This window comes from Hippopotamus amphibius, chromosome 8, assembly GCF_030028045.1.
Source record: "Hippopotamus amphibius kiboko isolate mHipAmp2 chromosome 8, mHipAmp2.hap2, whole genome shotgun sequence".
NCBI classification, from domain to species: domain Eukaryota; kingdom Metazoa; phylum Chordata; class Mammalia; order Artiodactyla; family Hippopotamidae; genus Hippopotamus; species Hippopotamus amphibius.
The window spans coordinates 102567149-102589647 of NC_080193.1; the positions used below are offsets into that span (position 1 = coordinate 102567149).

General features: G+C 41.4%; 1 protein-coding gene and 1 non-coding gene across 2 annotated transcripts in view; both read right to left on the reverse strand.

Annotated features, from left to right (window-relative positions):
* Positions 1–22499, reverse strand: part of KIAA2012 (KIAA2012 ortholog) — a 110856-nt gene that overhangs the window by 9455 nt on the left and 78902 nt on the right. The window contains exons 16-17 of the mRNA XM_057746567.1: positions 6648–6738; positions 4482–4647 (exon numbers count right to left, since the gene is read on the reverse strand). Coding sequence (XP_057602550.1) covers positions 4482–4647; positions 6648–6738 — 257 coding nt within the window. The remainder of the gene's footprint in view (positions 1–4481; positions 4648–6647; positions 6739–22499) is intronic.
* On the reverse strand, positions 7986–8120 carry LOC130859716 (small nucleolar RNA SNORA70). The gene has a single exon (XR_009055273.1). It is a non-coding gene; the product is annotated as a small nucleolar RNA SNORA70 (small nucleolar RNA).

The following is a 22499-nucleotide window of genomic DNA, read 5'->3' on the forward strand; positions in this document are numbered from 1 at the left end:
GATGATTGACCTTGGTGTACCTCAAAAACTGGTACAAAAGTGTAATGCAATTCTATTCCAATAAAAAAAAAGGCAAAATGAAGCACTTTTCACCTTTGATAGACTGTTGTTGCCACAATTAATGGTTAACTAGTTTAAATCAAAGCCAGCTTTATTCACTGCTGCATCATTTGCTAACTTTTGGGAAACTTCAAGCATATGACCACAGCCACACGAATCTTCACCTTTCCCCATAGGCTGGAACAACATAGAATTTTTTCCTAAGAGAGGATGGCCACAACTACCCAGTCAGTACCTGTGATGTGACATAATAAGAAACATATATTTGGTCTTTGTTGCTAGCCACTGACACAGAACTCCTAAGCCCCTTGTACAGGCATACCTCAGAGATACTGTGGGTTTGGTTGCAGACCACTCCAATAATGTGCATATTGGAATAAAGCAAGTTACATGAATACTTTTGTTTCCCAGGGCATATGAAAGTTTTGTTTACTTATGTAGTCTATTAAGTGTGCGATAGTGTTATGTCTAAAAAAACAATGGAAATACCTGAATTAAAAAATACTTTATTGTTAAAAAAGTGCTAACCATCCTCTGAGCCTTCAACGAGTTGTAATCTTTTTATGGTGGAGGGTCTTGCCTTGATGGCCGCTGACTGATCACGATGGTGGTTGCTGAAGGTCGCGGTTGCTGAAGGTCGCAGTGGCTGTAGACATTTCTTAAAACAAGACAACAATGATGTTTCCTACATTGATTGACATTTCCTTTCATGAACGATTTCTCTGTAGAGAAATCAGTGCTGTTTGATAGCATTTTACCCACAGTAGAACTTTCAAAATTGGAGTCAGTCCTCTCAAACCCTGCCACTGCTTTATCAACTAAGTTTATGTAATATTCTAAATCCTTTGTTGTTTCAACAATCTTCACAGCATCTTCACCAGGAGTAAATTTCATCTCAAGAAACCACTTTTTTGTTTCATCCATAAGAAGCAACTCCTCATCCATTCAAGTTTTATCATGAGATTGCAGCAATTCAGTCACATCTTCAGGCTCTACTTCTAGTTCTCTTGCTACTTCAACCACATCTGCTGTTACTTCCTCCACTGAAGTCTTGAACCCCTTAAAGTCACAGGAGGGTTGGAATCAGCTTCTTCCAAACACTGTTAATGTTGATGTTTTGACTTCTTTCCACAAATCACAAATGTTCTCTTTTTTTTTCTGGCCATGCCTCATGGCTTTCGGGATCTTAGTTCTAAGACCAGGGATTAAACCCAGGCTGCGGCAGTGAAAGTGCTGAGTCCTGACCACTGGACAATCAGGGAATTCTCTACAAATATTTTGTTTGTTTGTTTTAAAGATTTATTTATTTGACTGTGTTAGGTCTTCGTTGCTGTGCGCGGGGCTTTCCCTAGTTGTGGCGAGTGGGGGCTTCTCTTGCTGCAGAGCACGGGCTCTAGATGCGCGGGCTTGGGCTTAGTTGTTCTGAGGCATGTGGGATCTTCCTGGACCAGGGATTGAACCCATGTCCCCTGCATTGGCAGGCAGATTCTTAACCACTACGCCACCAGGGAAGTCCCTCCACAAATGTTCTTAATGGCATCTAGAATGGTGAATCCTTTCCAGAAGGTTCTCAATTGATTTTGCCCAGATCCTTCAGAGGAATCACTAGGTATGGCAGCTATAGTCTTATGAAAGGTATTTCTTTTTTTTTTTTAAATTTATTTACTTATTTATATTTGGCTGCGTTGGGTCTTTGTTGCTGTGTGCAAGCTTTCTCTAGTTGTGGCAAGCGGGGGCTACTCTTTGTTGCGGTGCACAGGCTTCTCATTACGGTGGCTTCTCTTGTTGCGGAGCGCAGGCTCTAGGCACTCGGGCTCAGTACTTGTGGCGCACGGGCTTAGTTGCTCCGCAGCATGTAGGATCTTCCTGGACCAGGGTTCGAACCCGTGTCGCCTGCATTGGCAGGCAGATTCTTAACCACTGCACTACCAGGGAAGTCCCCGAAATGTATTTCTTAAAAAATAAGACTTGAAAGTCTAAATGACTCCTTGATATGTGGGCTGCAGAATGTTATGCTAGCAGACATGAAAACATTAATCCTGTACATCTCCATCAGAGCTCTTGGGTGACCAGTTGCACTGTCAATGAGCAGTAATATTTTGAAAGGAATCTTTTTTTCTGAGCAGTATATCTCAACAGTGGGCTTAAAATACTCAGTAAACGATGCTGTTTGTTAACAGATATGCTATCATCCAGGCTTTGTTCTTCCATATATAGAGCGCAGGCAGAATAGATTTAGCATAATTCTTAAGGGCCCTAGGATTTTTGGAATGGTAAATGAGCACTGGTCTCAACTTCAAGTCACCAGCTCATTAGCCCCTAACAAGAGAGTCAGCCTGTCCTTTGAAGATCTGGAGCCAGGCGTTGACTTCTCTCTAGCTCTGAAAGTCACAGAGGGCATTTTCTTTCAACATAAGACTGTTTCATCTACACTGAAAATCTGTTGTTTAGAGTAGCCACCTTGGTTAATTATCTCAGCTAGATCTTCTACGTGAGCACCTGCTGCTTCACCTTGCACTTTTGTTATGGAGATAGCTTCATGCCTTGAACTTCATGAACTAACCTTTGCTCGCTTCAAATTCTTCTGCAGCTTCCTCACCTCCCTCAGCCTTCATAGAATTGAAGAGAGTTAGGGCCTTGCTCTGGACTAGGCTGTGGCTTACGGGAATGTTGTGGCTGGTTTGATCTTCCATCAGGACTACTCAAACTTTCTCCATATCAGCAACAAGGCTCTTTTGTTTTGATACCGTTCGTGTGTTCACTGGAGTAGCACTTTTCATTTCCTTCGAGAACTTTCCCTTTGCATTCACAACTTGGCTAACCGGTGCAAGAGGCCTAGCTTGTCGACCTCTCTCAGCTTTCCACACGCCTTTCTCACTAAGCTTAATCATTTCTAGCTTTCGATTTAAAGTGAGAGATGTGAGACATTTCCTTTTATTTAAACACTCAGAGGCCATTGTAGGGTTTTTAACTGCCTGATTTAAATATTGTTGTCTCTCAGGGAGTAGGGAGGCTTGCGGAAAGGAAGAGAGGGAAAGGCTGGTCAGTGGAGTAGCAGAACACATACATTTGTTAAGTTCACCATCTCATATGGGTGTGGTTCACGGCGCCCCAAAACAGTTACAATGGTAACATCAAAGATCACTGATCACAGATCACCCAAACATATATAATAATAATGAGAAAGCTTGAAATGTGGAGAGAATTACCAGAATGTGCCACAGAGACACGAAGTGAGCAGGTGCTATTGGAGAAATGGTGCCTATAGACTTGTTTGAAGCGGGGTTGCCACAAACCTTCAATTTGTAAAAACACATTATCTGCAAAGTGCAGCAAAGTGAAGCACAATAACATGAGAGGTTTGCCTATACTTTCTGGAGCGTCAACCTGAAAGGAGTGTCTTCTGTTGTTCATTAACAAGCCCCTTTCAACCACACCTGAGAGGATGTTAATGCGGTTGTTTTGGAAAGCCCCTAAGGAGCAGCGAGGGCTGGTTGCTAGGGGAACCAACCGCATGATTAGAGGGTTGGACCTTTGAGCCCCCTGCCCCTCTCACCACCTCTGAGGAGGGGAGAAGGGCTAGAAGTTGCATTAATCACCATTTGCCAGTGATTTAATCAATCATGCTTACATAATGAAGCCTCTATAAAAGCCCTAACCAAAGAAGTTCAGATTGAGGGTTGGTGAACACATCTATGTGGTAGAAGGGTGGCACACCCCAAACTCCGTGGGGACAGGAGCTCCTGTGCTTGGGACACTTCTGGGCCTTGCCCTATGTATCTCTTCATCTGGCTGTTCATTTGTATCCTTTAAAATAGCCTTAGTTAAAAAAAAAATAGCCTTACTAATAAATCAGTACTAGTAAGTAAATGTTTCCTGAGTTTTGTGAGCTGTTCTAGCAAATTATTGAACCTGAGGATGGGTCTTAGGAACCCCCTATTTATAGCTTGTTGGTCAGAAGTACAGGTGACAACCTAGGGCTTGTGATTGGTGCCTTAAGTGGAGCAGGCATGTGGGACTGAGCCCTTAACCTGTGTGGTCTGTGCTAACTCCAGGTAGTTAGTGTTAGAGCTGAATTGTAGGACACCTGGTTGGTGTCCAGAGAACTGGAGAATTGGTTGATGTCAGAAAAACCTTCACACTTGCGGTGTCAGAGGCAATGTGAGTGTAGGAAAACTGAGAATCCTTTTACTACCTTTGTAGAAATTAGAAATGGGTACCCCATCCTTCAGAAGGATGCAACCCAATGCTGGGGTGCAGGACCGGGTGAGTGGACCACAGTGAATTTCAGCTCCCACTTTCCCCCTTTGCTGGTGCCCTTGTATAGTAAGCAATCTATATGACTGTACGTGGCAGCCCTGATGAGAGTGCCTTCCAGGTAGGGTTTTGGGCCAAGCTCCTACCTGCGTGTTTATACTCACATAACTGATGTTGGTTGGTGTCTGCTGGTTGAACAGTCTTGGTTCAGTCTTCCCTTCTTTTCCTCTTGGAAGAAGAGATGTGTCTATAGGATCCAACTCCACTGGGGAGTCAGGCCCATGTCCTGGGAGTCCTCTGTGATGATGGTGCACGTTATAATCTCTGCCCCTTTAAAAAAAGCAAAATAACAGGACTAAGCTAAAGAAAAACTCTATGTGTACAATAGATAAACAACAAGGATTTGCTGTATAGCACAGGGAACTATATTCAATTTCTTGTAATAGCCTATAATGGAAAAGAACTGGGAAAAAAAAAGATATGTATTATATAACTGAATCACTTTGCTGTATACCTGAAACGAACACAATGTTGTAAATCAACTATACTTCAAGTAAACAGAAGAAGAAAAAAAAAAAAGAAAAAAAGAAAAACTGGTGGACAAGGAAGAGGGAAAATGAACAAACATTAACTGAACATCTGTTTTTTGCCAGGCACTGCGCTGTGGTGAGCATTTCACGCACTTGGTCAGCCCTCTTTTTCTCAACACATCCCTGAATAAAGGAAATTAGAGAGTTAGCCTTCACTTTTGGGGTTCTCTCAGGCTAAGTTCTAAACCTTAAGGAGAAGGAGAAATAGTTTGCCTCTCTGGAGTTGCATATTTATGCCTTTAACAAAATGACACAGGATTATCTAACTGAAATTTCTTCCATCAGAGGCTTAGCTGAAAAGAAAGTGACCTTTAAGAAAGATTGTCATAGGAACATGCACCTATATATCCATTTCTTCCTGCCCTCTGAATTCTATTCTTGATCAAATTCAGCTACCAAAAGGTCAGGGGCTGTGCTGGTGTGATCCCTTGTAGAGCTGCTGTCCCTGACCATGTGTCTGGAGGATAACTGACTTATGTGCTCTGGGTAAAAAGGTCACTAAGAAAGAGCCACATGGCTTCAGTAACAGCTGCAGCAGCAGCTACTGTGTGCCAGGCCTGGTCCTGGATATTTCACTTTTTAGCTAAATCAGTGTTATATTTACTGTGCTGGGCTAGTACAGGGCCTTACTATAGAAACTGGAGAAATATTTGTTGAATGAGGTAAATGGAATTTCCTGTAAATATATGAGTCTTTAAATCATTCAGTGTCACTCTATAAAAACCCATAGAAGTATCCTTTAGAATTTAGTGCGAGGAAAACCTTTATTTCCCCCGAGGAACAGGCAAATGAGAACCACAAAACCCGAGCCTGTTGCTCCTTTTTTTTTTTCTTTCACATTCAGTCTGAAAGTCTGAACTTCAGTCACAATGACTATAATGACTTTTGGGGAGTGTTGCTGTTCTTTTTTCTTTTCCTCCAGATCAAAAAAAAAAGTTCTTTTTGACTATCTCATCTTTTTTTTTTTTGGTGGATGTGGTGGGGGGGTTGTTATTGTAAGCAGTTTAAATCCACTCTGGAGAAGACGAGATACAAAAGTTAAAACGTGGAATTCTTCAGATAGCTGCCTCACCACCCAAGTGCCTGTCCCCCTTTGTTCCTAGGGAGCACTCAGACTTTATGACCCAGGAGGGAATCTTTATACCACAGGGCAGGTGAGGGCAGATTCTCAAGTCACCGAGGCTCGTGGGAGGTCACAAGAAACTATTGGTCCTGCTGCCTCTGCCAACCAGGGCTTAGGTCAAGTGACGGCCTTAGTGGCTGCGATGCTGGCTGATGAGCTCATGGTAAGCACAAGGTGAGCACATAGGAAGTATTTAATACATGTTAGCAGTTAGTATTAGTATTATTGGTATTATTGAGTTTACCCAGAGCTGAGTGAATGCTGAGAGGAGAAACCAGGGTTGAGCTGACAGACCTCTGCTTTCGAGGCATGTCTGCAGAGCTGGGATATATGGAAAAATGGAGACAGCTGCTTTGCGTTAGAATTCATCTTCACTCTTCACCCACCCAGCCAAAGAATACGTTAAAGTTGGAAACACATCACGATATAATGCTCCCCAAGAATCTTTGTTTCTCAGACAATAATTTAATTCTGGCTTAATAATAATTTAATTCAGAGCATGTGGCTGGTTAGTTGAGAATCTTCATACCTCTTAGAAAAAAACAGAACTGAAATTAATTAAAAACAAAGAAAAACAAAAGTAGAGACGTCCATGTCATATGACTTTGAATACTTACGCCTTTTGGACAGTATCTGCCTCAGGGGTCTGGATGTGCTCAGCCAGGGAAGCACTCAGAGGGTCAAGGGTCATACGCCTTGGCTCTGGGTCTGTGAAGACAAAGAGCATCCTTAATCAGCAAAGGACAGCAGGCAGGTATCCCAGACATGAGAAAACGTCTACTCTGGTGAGCAGTCAACGGCATGCAAATTAGCATAACAAGGTGTGTTATACCTAGAAATTAGCAAATGCTGCAGAAACTAGTGCTGCCACATGGCAAGTGTCATTAAAATCAGTGAGCCCCTGTGGGAAAGCGACGTGACAGTACATATCAAGACCCAGAAAAACGTTCTTGTCTTTGATCAGGAATCTCACTCCTGGCTATTATCATAAGGAGATAATTTAAAAGAAGAAACAAGCTTTTTGTACAAAGTTATTCATTACAACATTGTCATTAATAGTAAAAAAGTAGAAACAGCCAAACAATGGGAAATTTATGATGCATTAATTTGACATTTAAAACTTGTTGAAAAGATAAATCAGCATGGAAAATGTGATATGGAAAATATGATACAATGACAGGTAAAAACAGTAGACTATAGAACTGTCTGTTAAAACTTTGTAAAATATATGTGTAGATGACTAAGAGCTGGAAGAGAAAACAGAAAAAGGAAATATGTTAAAGAGGTTTATATGTGTTTAAATTTTTTCTTAAAACCCCAGTGTGGTTATAACATTGAAAAGAAAATTGATTAAAAAAAACCATGTTATATTATGAGGAAGGCTTATGCAGGCTACACAGCCATTGCTGGGTGCTCCGAAGACCATGTTGAGTAGTTTTCAGAATGAGAAGAGTCTCCAGACTGACTTCATATTAGACTAGGCTACTTTTTATTTTAGTCACTTTAAATAATTTTAAATTATGAAACGTATATTTCTTTTATCTTTCGTTCCTTTTTTTTTTTCACAGGAAAGCAGGATTTATTGATGGGCATGAGTAAGGAGGGGATAGTGCCAAAGCTCTCATGAGTGCAGGGCCTGCCATTTGTCCAGGGGGCCACGATTAGGGATGTATTTAATCCCACAGCCATCCGGGATGAGCCTCTTTGCTGCCACCATGTTTTCAAATTCATTTGCATTAAACTTAGTAAATCCCCACTTCCTGGAGATGTGGATCTTCTGGCGGCCAGGGAACTTGAACTTGTTCCTTGTCCTGCAGCTTGTTGCAGATGGATGTTATGACTTGGCCGACGTGGACCCTGGCCACTGTGCCCTGGGGCTTTCCAAAGGCACTGTGCATACCTGTCTGGAGCCTAGATTGGGGACAGAATGCCAGTCATGAATGTCCCCTGGAAAAGGCTGTCTCCAAAGTCCCTTAGGGCAACCTGTACAGGCAACAGGCTGCATACACCACTGAGGAGGCAGCTGTTTGCAGCCATTGCACACGGGGCTCCCATGGGGAAAAGAGCACAGTTGGTTTAATTGGCTGCAAATGAAATGTATATCTCATTGCAGAAAATTTGGAACACATAAGCATAAAGGAGAACCACCTCCCTCAATCAACATATAATTATTAGAATGACTAAAAAGACTGACTATATCAAGAGTTGACACAGATGCAGAGGAATTGGAACTCTCATTCACTGGTGGTTAGAATGTAAAATGGTACAACCACTTAGGAAAACAGCTTGACAGTTTCTTAAAAGATTAAATATTAGATGTACCATAGCATTCAACCATTATTCTCCTAGGTATTTTATTCAAGAGGAATGAAAGCATATGTTCATATAAGGACTTATATACAAATGGTCATAGCAGCTTTATTTGCAATAGTCAAAAAATTGAAACAGCAGAAACGCCCATCCAGAAACACCTGGATAAACAGGTGCGTATATACATACAATGCAATACTACTCAGTAGTAAGTAGAAGTATTGATACACTCAACAACATGGATGAATCTCAAAAGAATTATGTGGAGTAAAAGCAACCAGACAAAGAAATGGTATATATGGTGTGCTTCCGTTTATATAAAATTCTAGAAAGTGCAAACCAGAAAGCAGATGGGTGTTTGTCTGGAAATGATAGAGACTGGAGTTGGGGAAGGCATGAGGAAACGTTTGGGAAAGACAAAATGTTTTTTTTTTTAATTTAAAATTTTATTTATTTATTTGACAAGGCCAGGTCTCATAGTTGCAGCACATGGGGTCTTCCATCTTTGTTGTGGCATGAGGGATCTTTAGTTGTGGCATGCGGGATCTTTAGTTGTGGCATGTGAACTCTTAGTTGCGGCATGCATGTGGGATCTAGTTCCCTGACCAGGGACCGAAACTGGGCCCCTGCATTGGGAGCACAGAGTCTTAGCCACTGGACCACCAGGGAAGTCCCCTGAAATGTCTTATCTTGATTGTGGTGATAATTTCATGGGTGTAGACATATACAGTATCAGAACTTACCTAGCAGATCTTAAAAGTTCTCATCACAAGAAAAAAAATTATAACTTGTGTGCTGATTGAGGTTAACTAAGCTTATTGTGGTAACCATTTTGCAATATAAAGTCATTATGTTGTACACCTTAAATTAATATGTTATATGTCAATTATATCTCAAGAAAACTAGAACCTCCACCTCCAAATCATAGCAATATATAATGTTTCAACAGAAGAAAATTGTTGGTTGAATAATTTTATATTTTACTAAATAATTATACATAATTAAAATCTAAAGAAAAGTGAAGTTGATTGCATTAAAATCTTTACAGAAAAAGTAATACTTAACACAAAGAAAACTTATCTAATTGTCCAATTTAAAAAGGTGTAATTTATTATAAGACAATTATCTCTTGATAAAACTGCTTAAAAAACTTAAGATACATTAATACAAATAAAGTGTGTAAAACAGTGCTGGCACCTTCTGAAAACAACAAGAATCCAAAAAAAAAAAACAAAAACCCCAAGCCCCCCAAAAACCTCCCAAACTCCCCTGACTCATGATCTCTCTGCTCACAACTATAGCAAATATTTTGGTGTATATACTTTCATGTATATATAATAAATATATACTATTTTAATAGAGTTGATAAAATAATGTATATATAATTTTAATTTACTGTTATGTTATTAGATTTTCCCAAATCATTAAATATTCTTAAAAATGATTTTAATAACAGCATAGCATTTCATCGTATGGATATACCTTAACTGACTTAACCAAACGTAACTTTTAAAATTCAGGTTGTTTTGAATTTTTCATAACTAAAATGAACTTTGCATAGCATATCATTGAAAGGAATGTTTCTGATTATTAAAGGGCTTACTCTTTGTCCACATCTATGATTACTGAAGGATGTACAGTCTTAAAGGCACAATGTCTACTGCTGAATTGCTCCCCAGAAAATTTGTACCAATTTACACTCCAAGGAAATGGTAATTCATTCCTTCATTTATCACATGTCTATTAGATACCTACTACATGATGGTCATTGTGTTAGGTGCTGGGAATACAGTGGTGAGTAGGACAGATACACACCCTGGACTCAGGAAGCTTAAGTTTTAGTGGGGAAGATGAATACTAGCACAGAGCAAAACAATGCAAAATTAAATAATTAAAAATATTTTTTGAAAGGAAGACTCTAATATTCAATCCCCATGTCTCTCTCTCTTTGAGCAGTAGGTTCTTGCATGAATTAATTGATTTTTCCTCAATTTTGTTTAAAGGTTTTATAATTTTTTTAAAATAAATTTATTAATTTTGTTTATTGGCTGCGTTGGGTCTTCGTTGTTGCACACGGGCTTTCTCTAGTTGCTACAAGCAGGGCTACTTTTCATTGTGTTGTGCAGGCTCCTCATTATAGTGGCTTCTCTTGTTGCGGAGCATAGGCTCTAGGCACGTGGGCTTCAATAGTTGCAGCACACGGGCTCAATAGTTGTGGTGCATGGGCTCAGTAGTTGTGGCACACGGGATTAGATTCTCTGCGGCATGTGGAATCTTCCTAGAGCAGGGCTCGAACCCGTGTCCCCTGCATTGGCAGGCGGATTCTTAACCACTGAGCCACCTAGGAAGTCCCTAAAGATTTTATAACTTTAAAGAAAGATTTGAAAAGAAAAAATTTACCTGTCATCCCATCAGCATTATTCCTTTAATACTAGTTTATCCATTTTTCATTGTGCAGTGGTGTCGGCACTGCCACCCAGGGGAACTTGGGTTCCCTTCTGCCATTCCCAAATGTTAAGGGTGGCATCTACTGTCATATATCAACCTCCAGACTTCAGAGTGGGGACAAAATTGTTACTGTACCTGGCAGTTGAGGAAACTGGAAAAGTTGATTGGTGTGGTAGCCTGGAATTTATTTTGCTGTGGATCATATGTAATATTAACAGAGAGTGGGAGCTGATTCAAGTATTTTTGTGATTAAGGGGAGTTCTGCGAGGGTTTCTTTCCCTAACTTGGCTGGCTGGGTAAAAGCTGTCTCTTTGAACACGTTTCATTTCTCTTCACATTTTGAACTTTGGGACAGGGCACCATACGACCAGCAGAGGGCGCGTTTGTATTGCCCAAAAGCTGAGGTTCTACAATTGATGTGATTTTACCATTTCGATTAGAATTGAAATCCTGTCACTGGGATGTAGACCATAGAAGGGTGTTTTGTTTTGTTTCTCTAGTAAAACAACCTCATATTTAGGAAATATTGGACTAAACTAAGTCAGTACTTTGAATAGTAACCTATAATTTTGAACTGCTTTAAAAAAATCTGTAAAATATTTTAGGAATGCACAGTATAGAAAAACTGTATAACGATTACCCATGTACTTACCACCTACTTCTGTGAAATCTTAGTTTTGCCTTATTTGATTCACATTTTTTTCTAAAGAAATAAAACATTTAAGATATAGTCTAAGACTTTATTGTATCACATATAATCCTGTTTCCCTCACTGTCTCCCCAGAGGTAACCATTCTCTTAAATTTGGTATTTATCAATGGACTGGGTTCAGGACATGCTACCCCGAAACATGGCCCCTTGGCATATTCAATATTTTAAGCTGAAGGAATCTGAGAAAGGGCGGCACAGGTTATCAGAGCTGCTACTCATGTGAGAGGTAGGTTCCACCTGGAGGAAAGGGGCACCCTTATCTCTGAAGACAGAAGGACTCTGAGAGGAACCCAAGCAAGCAGGCCTTGCTCTGTTTCTCCCAGTTTACTACCCTCTGCGCGTGCCCTTTTGTTCTATCACATTTTCCTCAACTTTCCACTCTTTATCACACCTAGTACAAAAATGCTCAGGCTTAACCATTTCTTTGGGTCCTCATTTCCTTATAAATCCTCCTGTGTCACATACAGCTTATATTAAATAAATTTGTGTGCTTTTCTCCTGTTAGTCTGTCTTTGTCAGTTTAATTTTCAGGCCTAGCCAGGACCTCTAAGAGAGCAGAAGAAAAGTTTTTCCTTTCCTACACAGTTGTTGTGTATATTTTCTTATCTTTACCACATGTAAATGCACCTCTAAACAACATATATTATTTTACACATTAAAACTTTGTATCAATAGCACCATTTATGTCACTTTTGCAACTTGCTTTATTTTGCTTAACATCTTGTTTTTGAGATTAACCCCTGTTAATACCTATAGTTTCCATTCACTTATTTTAAGCTGCTGTGCCTTATTTCATTGTATAAACTTACCACAACTTATTTATCCATTTTGCTGTTGATGGCTGTTTTATTTCCAATTTTTTGTGATTACAAACAATGCTACAATGAACCTTCTTGAGTGAGTCGCTGTTCATACATGAAAGAGTTTCTCTATGGTATACCTGGGAGTGGACTTGTTGGATTACAGGGTATATGCGTCTTTAATTTATTGGGTATTTTCAAATTGCTCTGAGTTTCTGAAACTCCATATTCTTATCAATAACGAGTGTTTACAGACTTAAAAATTTTTGCTAATGTGGTATATATGAAATGATATCTTTTTGTTTTAATTTGAATTTTCCTGATTAGCAAGTTTGACTAGAATAAATGGCCACTTATTTAGGTTTCCTCTTCTGTTAATTACTTGTTACTATCTTTTACCATTTTTCTTCTGGGTTGATTGGGTTTTTCCTTCTCTATTTGTAGCAGTTTTCGGTGCATCTGGGGTACTAATACTTTGTTGGTTATATCCACTACAGGTATCGTCTTCTAATCTGTATTTGTCTTTTAACTTTGTTTAACAGAAACTTTAATTCTAATATAGTTGGGTTTGTCAATAATTTTCCTTATGGTTTGTGTTTTGAATCACGGGTAAGAAAATTTCCCCTTTCTCAAATTCATAAAGATATTGTATATTTTCTTCTAAAAGTTTAAGAATTTTGCTTTTTTACATTTAGATCCTGAATACATCTGATATTTTGTGAGATAAGGATTTAAAAATTGGATAACCAGTTATCTCAAAATTACATAGTGAATAATAGCTTATTTTTTCCCCAGTGTTTTATAATACCACTTTTGGCACATATCATTTCTATATATGGGTGCATTTATTTCTGGATTCTTTACTCTTTATTTATTTATTTAATTTATTTGGTTGTGCCGGGTCTTAGTTGCAGCAGGCAGGCTCCTTAGTTGCAGCCCACCAGCTCCTTAGTTGTGGCATGCAAACTCTCAGTTGTGGCATGCATGTGGGTTCTAGTGCTCTGACCAGCGATTGAACCTGGGCCCCTTGCATTGGGAGTGCAGAGTCTGAACCACTGCACCACCAGGGAAGTCCCTGGATTCTCTATTCTGTCTGTCCCTAAGTCAATATCAGCCTTAAAGTAATTTTTGATATTTGGCTGGGCAAACTCTTCCTCTTTGTTTTTCTTCAAAATTATATTGACTATTTTTGGCCCTTCTTTACAAATTTTGGGATCAACTTATCATGTTCCACCAAAAACCCTATTGGGGATTTTTAAAAACTGGAGTTGCATTGAATTTATAGATTAATTTAGGGAGAACGGTCACCTTCAAATCTATGAACATTATATATAGCATTATAAAGAGTGTTACATTTATTCAGGCCTACTTTTAGTTAATTTAATAAAAATTTTTAATCTCTTTATAGAAGTCTAACACATCTTTCTTTGGATTTATTGATTTATTGCTAGGATATATATATAAAAACATATATAAACATACATATAACATAAATGTAAAATATACATATATATATAAAACATATACATGAAATATATACATGTGGTTTTTTTTTTTTTTTGGCCACACCAAGCAACTTGCGAGAGCTCAGTTCCCCAACCATGAACTGAACCCGGGTCACGGCAGTGAAAGCTCAGAATCCAGAAAGCCACCAGGGAACTCTCTCTATATGTTTTTAAATTACATTTATCCTGCCTCCTATATAAAGTGTTCCACTAGATAACTAAATAGTAGAAGAGACAAAAATCTTTTTGGTAGGAGCTTCCCAGGTAATAAATGAAGAAAGACAGGATTTCAATATCACTGCTTCATAACCTCTAATGAAAGAATGGTCTGTAGCTGCTGGCATTGGACTAGCATGTCTCCTGATGGAAGACCACAGTGCCCTCCTGATGGAAGACCACAGTGCCCTCTGTGAAGTGGTCTTGTCAAAAGGAAAAGCCAAACCTGAATCTGATCAAGTCCCTAGATCCAAGTACTAACTTACAGAAAATACAGAAAACAGAGAAACATGTTAAACTATACCATGAAGATACAATCAGCAGAATCTAGACTGTGGGGAACTTTACAGTACAAGGGACCCGATTTCCTAAAAATTAACTAAATGAGAGGGAAAAAAAAAGAAGTGAGAAAAACCAATAAATTAAAGGACACAAAAGCTATATCAACCAAAGGGGGAAAAAAAAAGAAGCCATATCAACTACTTGCAAACAAACTCTAAAACAATCATAATAATTATGAGACGACAAGAATGTTGAAAAAACTGATTGGAGATTCAATAATATTAAAGAATAGTTCTAACTTTTAGGTATAATAGTGATATTATGGTTATGTCAAAAGAGTCTTTTCTTGCCTTTTAGAGATATATACTCAAGTGCATCTGGGTAAAATATGAGCCTGGAATTTGTTTCAAAATAATATGGGAGGAAGGAATCGAGAATATTGGTGAACAATATTGGCCAGGAGATGGGTACATGAGACTCACTGTGCTCTTCTGTCCACTTTTGTGTATGTTTGGGGTTTTCCATAATAAGAATTATTTTAAAATTGCATTATAAATTGCACTTATATTTGTAAACACTATTGTTTTCCACAATCAATTTTTGTATGTTGATCTATATTTAGTAATCTTGCTGAATTTTTTTGTTTGTCTTTTAATGTCTTGTCTTTTAATAGCTTGTCTATAGAGGCCCTTGGATTTTTCACATAGGTAATACTATTGTCTGAGGATAATGACAGTGTCATTTCCTCCTTTGTATCCTCTTCCTTTTTCTTTATTTTGCTTTCCTTACAGTACTGGTACAATGTTGAAAAATAAGCAATGATAGAGGGCGTCCTTATCCTAGTCCTGCCTCTAAAGAGACTGCTTCTGAAGTTCTACCATTAAAGTGTGATGTTTACTGCAGGTTTTTGGTAGCTACTCTTTATCAAAATTAGGAAGTCCTCTTCTATATCTAGTTTGATAATTTTAAATCATGAATGGGTAAATTTTATAAATCGATTTTTCCTTTTGCCTATATTGAGATGACCCTAAGCACATAAACAGATTTTCTAATGTTAGACCATTTTTAATTCCAAAAACTGAATTTGGTCATGGGGTGTGTGTGTGTGTGTGTGTGTGTGTGTGTTTGTGTATGGATTTGATGGTTAATATTTCATTTAGGAGTTTTGCATCTTTGATCATATGAGATTGGTCTATAAATTTCTTCCTTATGCTGTTCTTGTCTCTAGTTTCAACTACTTTTTGGTTTTGGTGAATTTGGGCCTCAAGTTAGAAATGTGATTTACTTCCTGGAAAGTGAAGAGAGTTATTAGGATCAAGGGGCAACAGCTGTATTCTGGGATTCTGGGGACTTCCCTGGGGTTTCCATCCTGGGCTGAGTGGAGCGAGCCAGAAACAGTCTTAAGGATGCATCACTTCGCACTACAGAAGGGAACTTTGAAACACTTCCCCAGAAGGAAAAATAAAGGAGTAATAGAGCACATAGGTCATCCAGGCTGCTGAGAACTAGCAGACTATTCTGAACCCGGTACCAGGGCTTCAGATAGCAGAGCCTGGCAGTGTAGGGTGACTGTGCAGGCCTCACGCAGAGCACTTCTGGAAGCGAGGAGCCCCAAGCCACATTGTGAGGCAGCCCTTTGCAGTGGTACCACCTTCTAGGCTGCGGGTTCTGGTGCAATGGCAGCACCTCAACTTCTGGGCACATATTTCTTGTCTCCCTGTTTTCTCTCCAGTGTTAAGAGAAATTTTTGCATCACTGGCTGCTTCACTTCTTGGCACAGATAGGGCAGTCATTACACTTGCTCCTTTTGGAGCTGTTTATACCTGGAGGCAGGAACTGCCCCTGAGGAAACGCCTTCAAAACCAAACTAAAATGAACTAAACTAAACCAAACGCCTGCAGACACTGAGTTGCGAGAGACTTGGGTTACCTTGGTTTTAATAATTAGCCACGATTTTGCATAATTTTCTTGGCTTCTAGACCTCAGCTTCCTTTATCTACAATATAAAAGAAGTTCTAGAGATTCTAATCTCCAAGTTTCATGCTGGCTTTCAAAAAATGTTGCCATAATTTTGTGGTATTTCTCCGACCTTGTAACTATTTCCTAATCAGAAACACGTGGATGGCTTTACAACTCTTAAAAGAGCCAGAAGCTTGGAGTCATAGAAACCTGGGTTTATATCTCAGCTCCTTCACATACTGGCCGTGTGACCTTGCGCGAGTTACCTAACCTCTCTGAGCCTCATCTGCCTCATCTATGAAACAGGGGAAATGTACTTTATCTTCTATGGTTGTGGTGAAGATAAAATGAGATAAAAGTACAAAAAAAAAAAAAAAAGCACCTAGCAAAGTGTCTTGCTTCAGAGTAAGTGCCAAAAATTCCTTCGCTTTTCTCCACCCAAGTGACGATGTGTGGAAAACTAGCCAAAAGATAACTTTCATAAATTGAAAAGTTTAAATTGTCTGGCTGGCACTTCACGGTGTTTCCCGTTTGCCTGCCTCCCACCTTCTCCCCAGAGCCTAAGTCCGCCTGTTTGGCGGGTTTGAGACCTTCTAGCGCCGCGAGTCTCCACCCAGGCATGGGATCCGCAGGGGGTCCCAGCCGGGAGAGGCATCACAAGCCACCGCAGAGAGGGGAAGGAAAAAGACTAACAGATGCGGCCCGGAGAACCGACGCTTCGGGGCGAGCCGAGCCTGCAGGCCCGAGCTCGCGGCCAGGAGCTCCGTGTGCAGGGGGGTCGGAGGCGGCAGGTGGGGACGGCCTCGCGCGGGCTGAGCGGGCGCCGCGGCGCCCCGGGAGCGGCCGGGGCGGGGGACCTGGGGGGCTGGGGGGGCTGGGGGGCGGGGACGAGGGAAGCCGCGCCCCGCCGCCGCGGAAGCAGAGGCGGCCGCTGCTGGACCCTTTCATCCCCGCCCCTCCCTCCCCCGATTTCCCACACTTTTTTCTTTTTTCTTTTTTCTTTTCGAAAAACCTGCCTGCAGATTGTCTTCATTCCGATTTTTCCACGTGATGCGTGTGTGTGTGTGAAGCATTTCTTCTCCGTTTCCCCTTGACCTTTCTGCTTTCTCGCCCTCCACCTACCAGCTCTCCAGGATCTGCAAACGCTGCTTACGTCACTGTTAGCAACCAGAACTGATCTCTACAGATGGAGTCTGGGAGGTCAGTCAGATCTGGAGCTTCTCCTCTCCCCTCTGTGACCAAGGACGTGTTCCTTAACCTCGCTGTGCCTCAGTTTTCTCATCTGGCAAATGGAGACAATAAGAGCTCCTTCTTTATAGGATTGTTATAAAAGTCAAATGAAAGAATTGACAGAAAACGCTTAGTCTGGTGCCTGGCACACAGTGAGTGTGAATTGTTACTCCTGTCTTAATAGCCTTCATTGCAAATGGGTGCAGTGCACTCTGGATTCAGTAGACTCCTTCCATTATGTCAGGCATCACCTCCTCCAGGGAGCCCTCCCTGACTTTTCCCTGTCTTTCCCATGCTGGTCTGGATCAGTTGTCCTTCCTGTGTTCTCTTGGAGTGCTAAACATATTGAACATACGGATGGTTCTAACCATGTCTGTGCATGTCTGGCTCTTCTATTAGAGTGGGAGCTCCATAAGGAGTGTGTCTTATCCAACCACAGAGGGCCTGGCACCAGTAGGGGATCAGCAAATGGTTGCTAAGTAAATGAAGGCAATTTCCATTCATGCAGTGAGTGGTTGAAGACTTAAGGAGGCCCAAACCTGGTGTCTGAAACCCTGAAGCTATCTCAGTGGTAACACTGAGACTTCTGCTCTTCCCCTTAACAGAAACAATCCCAAGGTCACTAAGTCACAGGAAATGAGAAGTAGAGATTGGAAGATCAGTTTCATTATTTTCTGATGAGGAAGTGGAAGCCGAGAGAGGCCAGAGGGCCTCCTGAGGCCTCATGCCGGTACAAGAGAACCATGGTGAAGCCAGTGTTCTTATGTTTGACCCGCTGGGCTCTCACTCACTGGCTGCTGAGGCTGACGGGCCCACATGCAGCATGGGGACTGCTGGTCTCCTCCCAGATTCTCTTGGTCAGGGCCCACCCAAGGGTGACTGGGTGGCAGAGCTTTATGTGCGACAAATTGAAATGGTAGCTGGCTTTCCCTGGGAGTGTGTGTAGCAGGAGGAGCTTGGAGAGGAGGCCCAGCCCCAGTCCTGGCTCTGCTGCTTGTCACTTATCACTATGCAACCCTGGTGAGTCATAGATGCAAAGAGCATGAGGGTGGGATGGAGCCTGAGAAATTATCCAGCCCACATCCTTGGTCTGTGGAAAAGGAATCCATGGCCCAGAGAAATTATGTGCCCTAGACTATGGGCCTAATCAAGGGCAGAGCTGGTAACTGAACCATTATCTTTCAAATCTGAAACCCAATGTCCTCAATGAGTCTATTCCAGGGTTTCCCAAATAATAATGCGCACAGGAGTCACTTGAAGATCTTGTTAAAGCACATGTAGGTCTGGGTGAGACCCCAGATGTGCATTTCTAACAAGCCCCCAGGTTCTAGCTAGAAAGGGTCTGGACCAGTGATTCTCACCTTCTAGCTCTACTATAATGTAACCGTTTAGTGCACTAGCCACTTATTAGACCAGTCTTGTCGGGTTAAGGAAGGCCTGGCGGCTAGTAGGTCCTTCACCTAGCAGCCGGTGGGGCCAGCGCCCTCCTCACCCACTTGTCCTTCCCCATCAGCATTAGCCGTTTGCCACCCCTGGTGGCTGCTTCTGTGTCTTTGGTGGAGAGGCAGGTCCTGCTGTGGGTCTGTGAGTACACTCCTTTTGGAGGACTTGGACCTAACTCACCCATGCAGGCACTGTTTCTTCACAGGGAGTGTCCCAAGGCCCAAAGCTGAATCTTCACTGCAAGCTCTTAAGGGTAGGAACCTTGGTTTTGTCATCTCTGAATCTCCTGAATACTCATTCATTCATTCCTCCAGTCATTGGAGTCATTCATCTATGGAACATTTGCTAGGCCTGGCTACACAAGGCACAGTCCTTGCCTTCAAGAACCTGCATAACACATGGGCTATAAAGTGGTTCTTAGTGGTTGCCCAGTAAGTATGTGTGAAATTGAATTAGGCTTCAGTGCTCTGGGAAAGTGGCAGTGTCATCAAATGATACAGAGGGCAGTGGAGAGCAGCTGGTGTCGGCCACTTCGTAATAAGCGGCTTATTTTCAAAGAAGAGAGTCTGGCTCCTTAGGCAGTTCCCATCGAGGTCAGTGGAAATGACAGCACCAAAGCCTCTCAGAAGTCTCTGAACTTTTAAAAGTTATCAGGCAAATTCACAACTGCATCATAATTTTCAGTTCTCCCTTTGACGCTATAAAGACCAACGGAGGAAACGGGTACTCTGGCTCCTCTTCTCAGGCCAGTCACAGAGGGGGCGGCTAAAACATGCACGGTGTGTGCAGCGAAGAGGGAAATGACCCACTATGGTGACTCAGTCCACGAGGTAGGGAAGTGGTAGCATCTGCCAGACAGAGCCATCTACCCAGCGGTGGCAGAGATGCTAACTAACTGCCACCTAATGTCCATTTCCCTCTGCCTTTGGGTGGCCGACCTCCTCAAGTTTTAGCTTGGCACCCAACGAAAGACACCCAACGAGAGAGAGAGACTTTATTCCCCAACCTCGCTTGGAGCTAGGTGGGCCAGTGGGATATGAGCAGAGGTGGAAGTGGTGCAATTCCTGAATCAGTCCACAAAAGGCAGCGGTGCCTTTTCCTCTCCTCTCCTGCAGGGTGAGGGAGAAGCTGAGCCAGCTTCAACCATGCAGACGAGGGTGACAGCAACGGGGGTGACAGAGAGATGATGAGAGAAAGAGCAGAGCTGTCCTCCCCCTGCTTGCCAGCTCAGACTCTTCCATGAGAGAGAAATAAACCTTCCATCTTGTTTGCAGTCACTTTATTTTGGTCTTTGTTGGAACCAACATCCTGACCAGTACATCCTGATCTGTCTCTTGAATAAAGCAATAACACTCTGAGCCTTTTTTGTTCCTGGTAGAATAGAAATGGCCCATTGGTTTCCCAGGTTTTCTGCGAGACTTGCCTCTTGTCCCCCAGCTCCCTCTATTTCAGGCTACTCACTAGGGATCCCCTGCACCTCACGCAGGGCTCCCAAGATCTCTCAGAGATCCTGAGAATATCAAGTTCTGCCACGTTCCAAGGTGTTACATCACTACCTCAACATAACCTTGTTCAGATTGGATCTGCTGCCCAGCCCTGGGCTTAAGCAAAAGAAGGACTTACACAGAGGACTCAGTCAATCCCCCAAGAGCAAGCAATACCACCCCCACTCCCTGCAACTGAGACTGATTTGGAAGGTAAATATCAATAAATCATCATGTTACATCATGTTATCAACTTAGAACAAATCTCTCTTGATAAGGCTACTAAAATTATGGTTTTTAAGAACTAGACTAATACCTAGCCTTTAGTGAGCACTTACTGTGAGCCAGGCATTCTTATAAGCATATTACATGTATTAACTCCTTTATGTCATAACCACCACACAAGGTAAGTACTATTCGTATCCCCGTTTTACCGATATAGAAAAAAGATGCCCAGAGAAGTTTAGTAACTCTGGGCTGCACAGTTAATACGCGGTGGAACCAGGATTTGAACCCTGGGACTCAGGCTTGATAATAGATGCTCTTGATCACTGTGATGCTACCTAAACAGTGCCCTACAATCCTCCTACTCCCATTACATTTAAAAGAACAGATTAAATTGAGTCACTGCCAAATTCAGAGAAATAAATCCTTGAAGCAAGGCCCAGGGCAGTGGTTCTCAAAGTGTGGTCCATGGACCACTAGCCTCAGAATCACTGAGGAACTAAACAAAACTGCAAATTCTATGACCTCAGCCCAGATCCAGTGAATCAGAAGCTCTGGAGGCAGGGCCAAGCCATCTTTATTTTTATAAGCCTTCCAGGTAATTCTGAGGCACACTGAAGTTTGAGAACTGTTGGCCTAGGAAATAAACAAGAATTGAAACAAGAATGGAAATTTTATTCTTTCCCTGGATTTTGAGGGTGAGAAATAGAGATAGAAAGAAAAGTTTTGTATTTAAAAGAAGAGCAATTTCCCAAACCCTCTTTGATTTAGAGGTTGCTGATTTGATCTGTCTTGTGAAAACCTGCAGGCTGTATTCTCACCAAGTCCGAGACTCATTGGATATGGCCTGGCTCACTGCTTATAATTAATCTTGTAGCTCACTGCTTAATTTAGAGTGGGAAAAAAATCCGGGCAATTAGTCGTAAGAACTATGAGGGGGAAATTGATCCTTAGTTAAAAACAATTCCTTGGCACTGCCTCCTTTTTTTCCCTTCAAAGATTTGAAATCCTTTTTAAACATTAGCATTTATCATTCAGGACAGGCAAATGCCTTCTTTAATTTTCTGTGGTGATATTTCACTGTGTTAAAGAGTCTGAATAACCTTTATGGAACTCAGCTGGGGCCTGTCCCTCTGTCAGGAGACAGGAAATCTGTTTTGACTGACTTGGTCATTGCTTAGTTTTAGCCGCGCTCTGTGCTGCCTAAAACCTCCACTGCACTGGGCCAAGACCTTGAGTGTTCACAATCTTGATATGTGATTTACAATGTGGAAGATCTGAAGACTGGAATGCATTTTCCTGGCTGTTGTCACTCAGCTTTGAAAATGGAGGTGGCAGAAGACTTACGTCAGCAGAATCCTTGCTTAAAAGTTTGACCGACTATAGGGATCAGGCTACCATAATATTTTATAGTCTGATATCCAGAAGCAGTGAAATCTTTTAAAATGAGTATAATAATTAATGATAATGAGTATAAAAATTAATTTTTTTTGGAGTGTCAACTGAAAGACATAGTAAAAGATATAAACAGAAAAAGATCAAGATAGGGTGAAATCCCAGATCCAGGACTTTGCACATTTATCTCCAGTGAGCTCTATGGTCTCTCTCTCCTCATGGGGCTCCAGGTGGGATAGGAAGAATCGTGGTGTCATTTCACAGACTGGTAAACTGTGACCATGAGAGGGTAGATACTTACTCATTGTGATAGCCAAGTTGAGATTAATAGTCATTAAAGGGCTATGGTACATGAATTACGTCATTTATTGCTCGCAACCTCATGAGGGCAGTACTGTTTTCAACCTCAGTTGAGGACACTGAGGTGGGGAGGTTAAGGCAGAGGTAATCCTCTTCCAGAG